General features: G+C 41.3%; 1 protein-coding gene across 2 annotated transcripts in view; it reads left to right on the top strand.

Moving 5' to 3' along the window:
• KIF15 (kinesin family member 15) overlaps positions 1-9,607 on the top strand; it is a 42,395-nt gene extending 32,788 nt beyond the window's left edge. For both annotated transcript variants that reach the window (XM_048510836.1, XM_048510835.1), the window contains 8 exons: positions 410-511; positions 2,119-2,283; positions 2,611-2,720; positions 4,795-4,867; positions 6,497-6,534; positions 7,193-7,358; positions 7,615-7,746; positions 7,981-9,607. In XM_048510836.1, the coding sequence (XP_048366793.1) occupies positions 410-511; positions 2,119-2,283; positions 2,611-2,720; positions 4,795-4,867; positions 6,497-6,534; positions 7,193-7,358; positions 7,615-7,746; positions 7,981-8,055 (861 nt within the window). In that variant the 3' untranslated portion in view covers positions 8,056-9,607. The remainder of the gene's footprint in view (positions 1-409; positions 512-2,118; positions 2,284-2,610; positions 2,721-4,794; positions 4,868-6,496; positions 6,535-7,192; positions 7,359-7,614; positions 7,747-7,980) is intronic.
• The last annotated feature ends 4,333 nt before the right edge of the window (positions 9,608-13,940 follow it).

Raw genomic sequence — 13,940 nt, forward strand, 5'->3', positions numbered from 1 at the left:
GCCTAATAAAATGCTGCCAACCTTCATGCCCTGGCTGTGACTAGAAACCCATCATAATAACAGGCAGTAAAGTAACTAGTAAATGAGCTGGGACTGTAGCATTCTCTCAGGTTATGGAGGAAAATAAACTATTATTGGAGAAATAATGTTTTCCACAAGCAAGCTTTTGCACATTACACAAGAGTAAAAGTCTAATCCAGATTATGCTTTCTCAGAGACCCTTGGTGATTTTTGTTGGCATTTTAGCAAATAATAGAACGAGGAACTGATAGACCAGAACCATCAGGAGGATTTCAGGTTCTCAGAGAAATGTCCAAAACTATTCTTTGCCTATTTTCTTCACTGAAGAGTTGCAACAATTTGTGATCTTGTGAATAGTGGTTATTCAATCTGTTGAATTTTTTTGTAGCTATTAAAAAAGTCAGAAGAGCTAGCAAGCTGCAAGAGTGAATGTGAATTTAAAATACAACAAGCAGAATGTTTCAGAGATTCCGCTGTAGCAGTGTCACAGGTATGCTAAACATTTAGTGATTTACAGCCCAATCCAGATGTGAGAGGAACTCCACAGCTGCTGGAGATGGTGAAGGCAGCACTCGCTGCCTCCAAAGGGGTTTTTGGTGGCATGGAGAGGAGGCAAAACTGAGAAACCTCCTGTTGTTCAAATAGCCCCACTGGAAAAAAGGACATAACGCTACACTTTTCAGTGGCATAAGGGGAGGGACATTCCCAAGCCCCTGGTGGATTCCTGGGAACACCCTTGCCTTGCCCCTTCTGTGCCAGCATGTTCTTCTTCGCTAGCGTAACTTCAGGACGGTGAGCCCTTCTAGATTTGGGAGCTGCAGAGTTGTGTGGTGCCTGCTCGCTAGTGGGGTGGGCAAACATGCCGGTGTGGGCCCCTATCATTCCCACACACACACACACACACACCCCCGCTTAAATCTGGATTGGGCTGATAATGTTATTTCCATGAAGCTTTATATTTGTGCAAGAATGCCTGAAAAAAAGGTACTTGCTTATAATGAGAGAGAGAACTGGAGAGCTGCAGGTTACAGACCCCTGCACTGTGGGATAACAGCCTTGGTCACTCTACCTGAAACTATACTGGTCTGCTGATAAGGTGTTTCCCCATCTGAGAGCCAGTATGATATAGTGGTTAAGAGTGGCATACTTTAATCTGATAACTGGGTTTCACTCCTACACAAGAAGCCTGCTGAGTGACTGGGCTAGTCACAGTTCTCACAGAACTCTCTCAGCCTCACCTACCTCACAGGGTATCTGTTGTAAGAAGGGGAAGTAAAGGTGATTGTAAGCCACTTTGATCTCCTTAAGAGTATAAAATGAATTCTTCTGTCTTCATTTCTGTTGGGTAATAAAGTAGATGATGCTGGGAAATTTTTGCTTTGTCCCTTGCTGCTGCCTAGGCTTAAGAGCAAGGGTGTCCAACTCTGGTGCTTCAGATGTTCATGGACTACAATTCCCAACAGCCCTTGCTGGCATGGCCAATTTGGAATTTCATAGAAAAGAGATTATTGGATTTTTAAAAAAGGGAAAATCAAACATAGAATTACAAATGTAAAAATTATTAAGACAGAAGGTTTATAAATTACTGATGATTAAAAGAAGTAACAATTTTGGTAAGGAAAACTATAAAGTCAGTGTCACAAAAAGTCAGAAGTCATAGACTGAACAAGATGTAATTGGGGATAAGCTAAGCTAATTATTATCGTTTTAGAAATGAGAAAAGGAATATGGTGGTGTTGTATTATTTTTCTGCAAAAAATTGAATAAAGTTTGTTATTTATTTTTTTTTAAGATTTTCTTCAAGGCTAAAGGGATCTTTGACTCTTGAAAGCTTATACCCTGAAAGACTTGTTGTTCTCCAAGGTAGTTCTGGACTAAAATCTAGATGTATTAATTGCAACTATTCTTTTTTTTTCACTGTTGCTTTTTTTACTTACCTGCCTTGTGCTGGACCTTTCCATTGCTAATCAATTAAAATTATACCCTAAACCTCAAGACTAAGGAGGGCTTTCAAACCTTGTATCTGGGCTGTACTTCTTGCAGTGTATTCAGAAGGAGTATCTGTTTCAACAAGGGTGGTTCTTGTTTACTTGCTAGAGCCCCAAAACTCCACCAAACCTTGATGCATACCTGGCAAAACACTTGGAGACCCAAGAGCAGGAGATATTAGACCGAAGAGCCTCTGCGGTTACTCTGGAATGCCTGGTAGCTGAGTTAAACGAAGAAAGAGATGCTAAGAACTGTGAAATCCTTAGGCTGAAGGTATCTATACTTCAAACATTTGAATTTTTAAATTGGAGCATTTTGTGACCTGCTATAATATCACTATTTTAAATGCATGTTCTGGCCACTCCATTAATAGAATTGCCTTGCAAAGTCAAAGTTTATTTTTTAAAAGTAATAAAATTGCACGACAAATCCCTAACGTTGAGTTGATTCTCTCCTTAAGCTCCACAGTCTTGAAGGTATGTTAATATTTCTTTTGGTACAAAGTATGCCTTTTTGATATTTGACTTCCAGAGTACTTAGAGAACAATCTGAAAATACTCATTTCATATCTAGCAGATGGTTTTTTCTTCTGTGGTTTAGACTCAGTTGTGTGAATTGGAAAACACCCGTCTGGAAATGCAGACATTAATGGAAAATAACAGAAACCTACAGAGTCAACTTGAAGAATCAAGAAGAGGAAAGAGGATTGGGTAAATATGAGTGGAGGATTTAAAAGATGCTCTTGTGAAACCCCATTTCTAATAATTTACTTTAAAAAATTCATGCTATCTAAAAATGTGAGCAGAATGATGAAATATTGTAGATTCTTACTGAGATCCCAAATGCTGCTTGGACAAGGCAGATGGACTATCACAATGGCCACAGTGACAGGAAGCTGGTGGCTAGCTGCAGGCTATGTGTAGGGGTGCATAGCTAAATATGTCAGACGGTGACTGAGCTTTCTGTCATCTTAAAATGTCATATCAGCTGCAGTCCTTTCTAAAGAAGTCTGACCTGGCCATAGCTGCATATTTTCCGATAACGTCCGGATTAGGCTACTGGTAATGCATTCTCCATGGGACATGCTCTTTGAAAAGTAATACAGGCCTACCTTACAGAACTGATAAAGGTTACTGAGACTAGCTAATGCTTTGAACATACAAGACATTATTTATATAGTGAACTGGAGTTCTCCCACCATCCAAGATAAGTTTTAATTTTCTTCACTCTTTTAGCCTTTATCTTTTAGCATTTTCTTAATCTTGGAGTGTTTTTGCTACTCAAGGACAGAGTCCTTTGATGTTTGTGTATGAGGAGTGGAGCTGAGTGTCCCCCAGCCGCCTCTTTTACTGTTTAATTTAGAATGACGGTGGAAAATGAGGCTCTAATTGAAACGACATTGCCCCCTGAAGTCTGATTTATGTTCCTCTTCTTTTAAAGTTGCTTTAAATGTTGTTTTGAATGTTCTAAATGCTGTTTAATCATCCATTTCAAAGGGATTTTAACAGGTTTAAATAGGACTCTATCAGGTATTTTAAAAGGATTTTAATAAATCTTAAATCTTAAATCCCATAATTTTGCTAACTTCATTTTAACTGCTTAGTCAGTCCTGAAGAGCAGTGGCGTATTTGCCTAGGGACAAGGGTACCTCTTGTCCCAGGGTGCCACTCTTCTGGTCACATGGGGGTGCAAAATTGGCCCCCCACATGACTAGGAAGATGGCAGTGGGGGGGTGAAGCCAGGCACCCTCGACCCTGCCCATGTCGATGACACATGGGTGGGTTTGAGGGTGCTCAAAGATGACAAGGCAGCAGGACTTCCGGCTACCTCATTGTCTCTGAGCGCCCTCGACCCTGCCCATGTCGTTGACATGGGCAGGATCAAGGGTGCCAGCTCTGCCCCCCGCTCCGCCCCTTCTGCCAGCTGGCTCCCAGACCAAAGTCTCTTCTGCCCTCCCCTCTGGGTGGGCCAGAATTGATTGCCATCCCCGGCCTCAGAGAGCTGCTTTTATAAGCACTGAGGTCGGGGGTGGGGCTTGTGGAGGCATGGCCATGCCCCCTGGGCCTCAGTGCTTATAAAAGCAGTTCTCTGAGGCAGGGGACCGCAGTCTCTTCTGGCGTACCTGGGAAGGAAGGGAAGGAACTTGGCGGGGTTAAGCCCTTCTTCTCGAATCCCGCCTCGATATCAAAGTCACGACTCTGCCAAACTTTGAGAGCATGGCCCAAGCCTTTCTACTAACCTGAAGATCCAATACACTTGTAATAATAAATGCTCATCTGCCTCCAAGCCCTGATCGAACTGTTCAGAACACAAGATGGAAGCAATTGTTAGATTATATTGTTAAAACTAAACAAAAGACTCTTACCAACAATGTCATGTTGGCAGGTGATTTTAATGCCAGAGTGGGGGCAGACGAGCAGGCATTGAGGAAATGGGGCTTGATTCTGAAAATTTCTTGACCTACATATAATCCAGAGATCTGAGGTTTACTTTGCCTAATTCCTTTCTCCCCCTTGTTTTAGCTTTCAATTTATATACTGATATTTGTTCATAATTTTATTTTCATTACCGGTTTGGTGATTGAATTCTCTGTTGATAGAATTGTATTATTATGCCAGTTATTATGTATTGCATTATTATGCCAATAAAGGTTGTTGAAGTTGAAGTACTTATTTATAGCTTTTGATTTTTTTGCCATGAAAGGTATTGTTGTTTTTGTTGTGGAGAATATGGTGAACTTATTTCTCGTTCCTGGGTATCTTCTCGTTTTTGCATATTTTACAGTAGTCCCAGGCATCAAGATGTTCAAAACCCAGAGGAGAAAGAGAAGGAAATGAACAGAGAAAGAATAGCAAAGGTATTGTGTGTGTGCATTGATAACCATAGTAATCTAATGTCTTGTATGTCGTTATTGACTATGTATTTAAGTTTCATGATGACTGTGATTTTTTTTCCATTTTTGGGATGCGTGCAATTTCATTATAGTGAAGAGGTTCTTTGTCATTTATGACGATCAAAGAGAAATAAAATGACTTACCTCGTGGTTCATTGGCTTGAACCTCAATCTTTACTGGCACGAGCAGAAACACTTCAGCTTGAATTTCCAGCAATCCCTTTGCCCTCACCCACAGCTTTCCACACCACCCAAAAAACCACAGCACGCATTGTTCTAGGACAGTGGTGGCGAACCTATGGCACTCCAGAAGTTCATGGACTACAATTCCCATCAGCCCCTGCCAGCATGCTGGCAGGGGCTGATGGGAATTGTAGCCCATGAACTTCTGGAGTACCATAGGTTCACCACCACTGTTCTAGGACGTAAATGTTGCAGTGCAGCATGTTTATATCAGCACTGAAAGCAGTGTATCCTTGTGCCCACACACCAAGTCTCACTTCTTGTCACTTCTATTATGTTCTATTAAGTCACTTCTATTATGTTCTATGAATTATTAGTATTCTTAGTGGTACTGTTATTGTTATTAAGTTCCTGTTGTTATTATTATGGTATTAGTATGTTATTATCTTTTAGGAAATCCGCTAGGGTTGTTAGGTGTTCAGAGGTCTGATAATTTGTTGTTAGTCTTGTTCTTATTCTGATTGTAATGATGAAGCCCCTCAAAAGGGTCTTTGTGCATCACAGCAGGAAAAGAAAAAACTTCCCTGCCACCCAAACAGCCCAAGCAGGCTTACACTGCCCAAAACTGTGGCATAAGTCTGGAGACTCCCAAGGGTGGCATTCCTGGGATGGAATCTTTGCCCCATCCCTGGGAACAATCTGTCCCCTCAATCATGCCAGTGTCTGAGCTAGATACAGCACAGTTCTGTGGCAGCCTGGGCTTTGCTGTGGAAGTGAGAGACAGCCAGCCGCAAGGGTTTTTCCTCCCTGTGCCCGTGTAATAGTCTGTTACTCCAGTCAATAATTGAGACTCAAGGAAGGTTCAAGAGCTTTATTGAACTGTGTCAAGAATCCTTGCTGCAAAATAGCCAGAGCTGACGCCCAGGCCTTTGCAGCGAGTATATACACACATTGCCCCTTTGATTGCTCCTCCCTGTTCTCAGGGTTAGTTGCATGAGAAAAGAACAATGTTAAAAACAGCATGTTTTTTAAATGAGTTTAAATCCTAGCTATACTTGCTAGTCTATCCACATTACATCATTGGCTGATACTGAAAACATAACATGACTACATTGTGTGGCATACTCTGAATATTACTATACATTTCCAAACAATACTGAATGTTTTACAGCTGCATGGGTTTTTTTAAGTTTCAGACATGAAACTATAGAATCATGGCTTTACCTTCCTTATGTGCAAAGGTAAAGCCATGATTCTATAGCAGCTGACTGTAGATAATATAAACCTTACAGTGATGACATTGTTGTTTCAAAAGATATCCTTGCTGTTAGTGATCTTTTGCCGCAGTGCTTCTAAAGATCCCAGTTATGGTTGCATGACTTAGCTTACATATGATTTACCTTTTTCCAGACTAAAGCCATGGAAGAAATGCTGGCAGTCAGATCAGAGTGAGTTAAATATTTCTGAAAATAAGTAAAAAATAATAATACTGGTATGCAAGTGTGAACAATTCAGTTACAACTAAACAAAGCCTGTGCAATAGAGAATGCCTTTGAAAAAGCAAATATGACTCATAATAATTTTGCTTTCTGAAATATTTGCTTTTAGCCAGCAGAGTGCAGCAATTTTTTTATATTTGCTGGAGGATTGCATTGTGTAATATATTTGAAATATATTTTACAACTGGTCATTTTGAAATTGATTTGCAACTGAAGAACTCATTGAAATAGTTAAGAAGTTCTAGTTTAATTGTACTGACTGCAGTGGGACAGATCTCAAATAGGTGTTGAAGGATGCTTTTAACTGCATCACTTATAAGCCACATTAATGGATTACTCAGTGTTTTTTAAAATTGTCCTATCTTGCTTTCCGTATGCAGACAACTTAATAAAATTATGTACGCCAGGTAAAAGGTGGTAGTGGTGGCGGCATCACTTGTGAGAAAGGGCAGCTACTGTTTTTAGTCTACTAGAATAACAGCAATTATTACACTGCTAAATTGGAGCAAACCCTCCCCCCTTACATCTTTGCTGTTGTGTCAAGTAAGAAATGTCTCAGTGATAGATGAGTTCTCAGTTAATGCTTTTAATTACAAACTTTCCACAGGTTAGAAAAAAACAGGCGTGAACTTAAAAGCAAGAACACTGCCTTTCAGGAAATTACTTTGGAGGTGGAACGGACAAGAGCATTGGAGCTGAAAGCTTTCCAGGAGAAAGAAGAAATGAGATCAAAACTGGAAGAAATGTATGAAGAGAGAGTAAAAATGGAAAAGGTTCGTATGAGTGGGATTGGGTAGTAAATTGTTCTAATTCATTATTGGGTTAAGGTCAAGCGGTAATGAAATGCAGAGGACTAGCCCTCAGCTAAGATGTTGGAGAAAGATTTTTATGCTAAATGAGATGACTCAAGTGCGACTGGAGAGTATTTAAAAATGGGCCTAGTTGCACACAGTGTCAGATAAGCTACTGCAGAAGTGATGTCTTTGACAACCACGTTATCGTTTCTTTGCGCCAATCTTTGAAACACAGGAGATGTCCCTGCTAAGGAAACAAGTTGAGTCTCTTGCTGAAGAGAACGGGAAACTGGTGGGTCACCAAAACTTAAATCAGAAGATACAATATCTCGTCAAGCTAAAGAAGGAACATGCTAGACTGATAGAGGTAGGATTAGAAAAGACTCAAATATTACCATTTTTGCTTTGATACGTCAAAGGTTCTGCCGCTCCACTGAATATTCTTTCATGCATACTTTGAGACTGGGGCTGCTTCTCCTGGAACTCCTGGAAAAGCTAGCATACTTTTGTCCAGTCCTGAGTTTTAAACATTGAAGTGGTTTTGTTCATAACTTGGATTCTGTGTGAACATTGTCGTCTCTCTCTTGTTCTGTCTTTTCAGGAAGCTGATGCACTTCGTGCTGAAAATGCTTTTTTGAAAGAAAAAGGTGAATGTGGCAAGACTCATCCAGACTAACTGTGTCAGGAAATGAAAGCACTTACAATTGATAATAAGAAAAGCAAGTCACTTGGCGCGGCCTTCACACTAGCCAAAAGGCGCCTTTGCTCAGGATGGAATTGTTGCAAACAGTATAACATATCAGCAGGTAGTTCTGAGTTAAAGCATTCTTGCTTCAGAGGATCTTGTCATTTTTCCGCAGAATTGCCATTCTTACTGAGCCATTTTAAACAATTCTTGGAGAAGCTGGGAAATGTTACCTTTAGTTGTTAGTAAACTTTTAGGCTTCCTAAAACACTTACGTTGAATTTGTTGTGTACCTGAAAAGATAACTGTAATACTTATATCAAAATGTTGTATATTAATTATTATCATGGAGATACTAGGGGCAAATATAAACTTGGTGTCATATGTACTTCCTTTCTCTTAACCTGTCCTTTTCACCAGAATTCTCTTTTCCAACCGCACACTGCCTCCCTGTAAATGTAAAATACTATAAGTCCATCATCGAGCACAAATGTCAACATTGTCTTCCAACCAGGAAATATATATCTCAGCTGTTAAATTAAGGTCCTATTCATTTTAAAAAACTACATTAAGGGTTCCTTAGTTTTAGCAGAGGTTCATTACAAATGGCAGACATCTTTAGAGTCTGTAATTAAGACACAGGCAGTAGAGGGAATAAAACTGATGAACTGCTAGTCTTGTGAAATAAAATTGAATTAGCTCTCTAGTATTGACCTAATTTGGTCATGCAGTTTTACTTTTAGAAACACATGTTTAAATATGGATTATGGGGTATCAATAGTAGGGAATTTCCTGTTGTTATGGATGATACATTGCTGAAAAATAATGGACTTGTGGCTCAGTTCAGATGATCTTCCAAATGATATTTTTGATAGCAGGGATGTGCCATAGGCTTGCTCATTCCCACCTTTCCCTTGCACCCAGATTTCCTCTAACCACCTTCCCACAACAGAGTGCCCCTCCCCACAATAAACATAATTCACCAACCTGGGGTGCCTGACAGGAGACACAAGTAGGAGGGTAGACGCCACAAACAGGTTGAGGTTCGAGACAACCTAACTTCCCCCTTTGATGTCTTGGGAATGTTTCTGGCAAAAGGCCATTTAGCCATTGATTTATTTAACTGTAAGTGCATTGGTCCAAAGGTGGTGCCTCGCCACTTCAAGAACCCAGTGTAGCTTCCCCCTTTGGTGTATTGGGAATGTGATGGGCAAAGGGTTTCCTTAGTGTTTCCTTGGGCCATTTGCCAGGCAGAATTTCTGCCCATGCAAGTACAGGACGTGAATTTGTAATTCTAGCCTGATACGTTTGTAGCGGTGTATTCATGTAATTTTTAAGCTGTTTGTTTGTTATATTTATATGTCCCCCCTTCTTCTTCCAGTCTCACGGCAGCTTATATCATGTAAAAACATAAATGGGTCGTTGCTGTTTTAGCTGTTTAGCCCGTTTTTGTGGTTTTATATACTGTTGTTGCCGCCCTGAGCCCCTTGGGACGGCGGAGTATAAATACATAAATAAACAAATAAAACTGCCCCAAATACTATACCTAGGAGTGTTGACATAATTACCACTGTAACACAGGTGCCGATGGTAAAAATATGGGAGCGAAATAAGAGAGATCAGGCAAGGCAAGCAGGGTGGGGCTGTGTGACTCAATGATAGAGAAGCAGCCATTCATGAGTGCTCAGAATGCTTAGTATTATTGCGGAATATTTCAGTCTGGTCACAACTGAGGGGATGGTGAGCCGTGCCTGAGTAACGCTCCTTCCAGCCTCATCCAGAAAGAGGTGCAGCATTTAGAGGCTTCCCACCAACAAGAGAGATGGAGAAATGAAATGGGAATGGCACAAGGGCAACATGGCGTAGGAAACATCAGTGCCACCCCACATGGACGCGAAAGACTTGGGAAATACTTATTAATGCTGGGGGGAAAAGGACTCGCACCCCACAAAGGTGTGAACACAGCTTATGGTACTATAGGACCAGGCAGTTGCAGATGGAACATGTGGACTGTTTTCTCCTGGAGCAGAGATAGACATAATTCACGCTCTGGGCGACAGTGGCCCAATTACATGCCAACAAGCAGAGGTTCACAGCCAGCCTCCCTTCGTGTACAAAGGAAGAATCACTCACCCTATATGCACCCTTGGGTATGGGAAGCCTGACTTTCCATATGTGCTGCCTGCTAAGGGGAATAAATGGCTGCCGAAATCTGCACTCAGAGAAGCACATCTGCCCCCTTGATGTCAATTCCTTACAGTACACATACCCTCTGGTTGCTTGTCGTATGGAGGCATAGATAGCAGCACTGCATTCAGAGAAGTGCAGCCACCCTCTGGCGTCAATAACTTACAGTCCACATGCTCTGCCAGTTCTCGTGTGGCAAATATTAATATTACCTAATATGTTGGGGATTCCCCTCCCTCCCTCAAGCCAAGAACAGAACAAAAGAGCACACAAATGGCCACAGAAGGATTGTGCGTTTGCTCGTTGTATGGATGTAATGGTAGTCCAGAGAAAGGAAAGAAAATCAAAATTGAACCTCCTGTGATTCTACGAAGGTCAAGGCTACAAAGAAGATGAGATGATCTTAGAAAAAGAAGTGTTGGAGGTAGTGGCATGGAAGACAGAAGCCAGCATCCAGACCTCAAACATTATGGAAAAGTCCCCAAAAGAATTGTGGCACGGGAAAGCATAATCCCAGTGTGACCTTGCAACCTGCACTCCAATTGCATCTCTGGTTGGAGTTTGCCCATATTGGGAAAATCCATCCTTTCGTTCATCAGAAGCACAGTGGCATTGGGACAGTTCCGTAAATTAAAATCAAACTCTGGTAATGTTGTTAATCTGTTGCATAATTGAAAATCTGCCCTGAAGGGAAGATGGGTTTGATAAGAGTGGAAGCCCTGTGTGCAAATGGCCTATGGTTTGAAGATTAGCACCAACTATAGTTTGTCATATTTGGACATCAAAGTAAGCTAAGGTTAGATGAAATGCATGACATGGTAAGCCAGAGGGGGACATGCAAAGCATGTTCCTGATCTTCCATGGTTTGGAAGACTAGCATGTCTGAAGCCTACATCTCATTCAACAATTTAAAACGTTTACTTCACTGCCCTGGGAATCCAGAGGCTTGCTTTGCAATGTTTCTTCTCCTTTCTTTAAGGGTGGGGGTGAAGGGTGATGCTAAGTGAGAAGGTTTTGGTCAAGTATCCTCTTGAATGTGGGGTACTGCAGGGATTGATCCTCTTTCTAATGTTATTTAATGTTTATATGTATTCCCTTGCCCAACATTAGGATATTTGGGTTGGGCTGTCACCAGTATGCAGATGATACCCAGCTAATTGTATGGTGACTACGACAAAGTGGCTGAGGCAGAGTTAATTGAAATTAAATCCATTTTAAGGTGAAGGTCCTGTGGCTTGGCCATTCTGGAATAGGATAGGGGCAATTAGTACCATATTTGTCCATCAATTCTGAGTGTTATCCCAGATGTTGCCCTCACTATGAAGAGGTGGGTATCCAGTGGGGTTAGGGCAGCATTTTATCATCTGTGCCAGGTTCAGTAATTGGCTCCTTATTTGTCCCACTCTGACTTAGCTACAGTGATCCATGCAACAGTTACGTCCAGACTAGATTACCGTAGCTTTACACAGGGCTGTCCTGAAGCTGCTTCGGAGGCATTAGCTGGTTTAGAATGCAGCTTTGCGTGTCCTCACAGAGACACATTGGAGAGTGCAAATCCAGGCCGTAATCTAACAGCTGCATTGGCTCCAGATTGGCCTCCAGATCAAATTCAAGGTGCTTCAAAGCCCTGAAATTTCTGTGTTTCAGCACACAAAATCTCCTGGCGGCCCTGGGCCAAAGCCAGTTCAGCCATTCTTGACCAGGACAAGGGCACTCGCGGCCATGGCACTGCCTGGTGGGATGCTCTGCCTGAAGAGACTGCAGCCCTGTGGGGCTTTAGTCAGTTCAGCAGATCATAGTGTCCCACAAGGCCTATGGCTGAGGACAGAGCTGACTGGTTTTCATCTGGGATTTCCTGTTCTCACCCACCCACTTGCCCCAGCTTTTATCACCCTTGGATCCTATTGCCAAATACTCCCCTGTTTTATCTTCCAACACAGAGAGGACTGACCTTTTAAAATTGGTGACATCAGTGTTCATTGGCAGACTTGCAGTTTATTAGAGGGTTATAGGGAGAGGGCTTTATTTTTTGTCATGTTTCTTTAAAATATTTATAAGCCTGCCTTTCTTCAAAGCATCTTTGGAAGCAAGGAATTAAACTCTTACAGCAAACGATGTGTATATATGCCATCTGAAAGAGACTGGCCTTTAGTCTCTTTCCTCTGGTTCGTGTCAACACAGAACTCCACACAGCCTTTCAAATCAAGGCTTTATTGAGAAGATTCAATAAAATGCAATTCACATTGACTTATATTTTGTCTACTGCTCCCAGAACTGAGTGGTTCAGATGCCTAGGTCTGCATCTTGTCTTCTAGCTCATGATTTCCTTCCTTGTTCTGCTTTACTATTGTTTATTGTGAAAAAAGAGGATGCTTTCACTTCAGTGCACTCTCCGATCTGTACTTGCCAAACAAAGCATCATAAAAATTTTCCTGTGCTCTAGAGCTAGCAAAACACAAGCTAAATGCTGCATATGTGACTACATTTCCCACAATGCCTTACATCTTTCAATACCCCTATATCAAAACAGGATAGCTCCCTATTTGTATTTTTGACTGATCCTATGCAGAGAAGAGCCCTCACACTTGCTCGCTTCAATGTTTTCCCCTCCGCTTTATTGCGTGGTAGATTTAACAACTTGGAAATGAGCGAAAGGGTATGCTCTTGTGGTGAACAACAAATTGAAACATTGGCACATCAACTGCTTTGCTGCCCTAAATCTGCAAATATCAGATCAAAATATTCCAATATTCTTTCTAGGATACCTAGTGAAATGGGAGAATCAGGTAGACTTCCTTTCCTTCTGGACAATTCTGACAATGAAACTTGTGAATTGGTAGCACAATTTTTACTGGAGGTGAGGCACAATCAATAATTTATATTCTATCTTAAACCTTTGTATTTGTGTACCTTTTATCTCAGGTTTTTTATTGTGTTATGATTATTGTTATGCCAAATAAAGGCTTATTATTATTTCCCACAATGCTACATCTCAAAGGGACATCTCCCCTTGTTTATATCTATTGCTAATTCATATATACTGGCTCCCTTGAACTAACTAAACTCGTCTTGCGGCAGCACCGTATAAATCTTTAAATGTGATAAGTACTGAGAATGTGGAGAATACTTAAACAAGGACCCCCGTCTTCCCCATATAAACACACAACTTTCTTGCTCACTCTCCCTACATTTCCTCCATCAGAGCACCAAACCCATAATTTGAAGAGATGAAATGTCATTCTTTGGTTTTAAGAAGCTTGATGTGCTCTTAGCAATTGGGTGTCAGGCTAAGGAATCCCCTTCCACCAATAGCTCTGAACATATTCTCAGTTGGCTCAGTTACCAGCCACTAGTAAACGGATCTGACACTTTGAGGACATGGGTGGAATTCAGGGAGGAAAAAAATCAACAAGTTATATTTATGTCAAAGTTGGCCCAATGATTACTTAAATGGGTGTGTGTGTGATTTTTAGCTGTCCTATACTCCATCTTCAGCACTTGCTTCTCCACAAATGACATATTATTCGCATTGGATTTTAATTGCTACAGGCTACTAGCACACTTATGTTTAGAAGAAGAAAAAGGGTTGGATTTATATCCCCCCTTTTCTCTCCTGTATGGAGACTCAAAGGGGCTTACAAACTCCTTTTCCTCCCCCTCCCCCCTCAACACCTGGAGGATGAGGAGGG

This window comes from Sphaerodactylus townsendi, linkage group LG11 (assembly GCF_021028975.2).
Source record: "Sphaerodactylus townsendi isolate TG3544 linkage group LG11, MPM_Stown_v2.3, whole genome shotgun sequence".
Taxonomy (NCBI): Eukaryota; Metazoa; Chordata; class Lepidosauria; order Squamata; family Sphaerodactylidae; genus Sphaerodactylus; species Sphaerodactylus townsendi.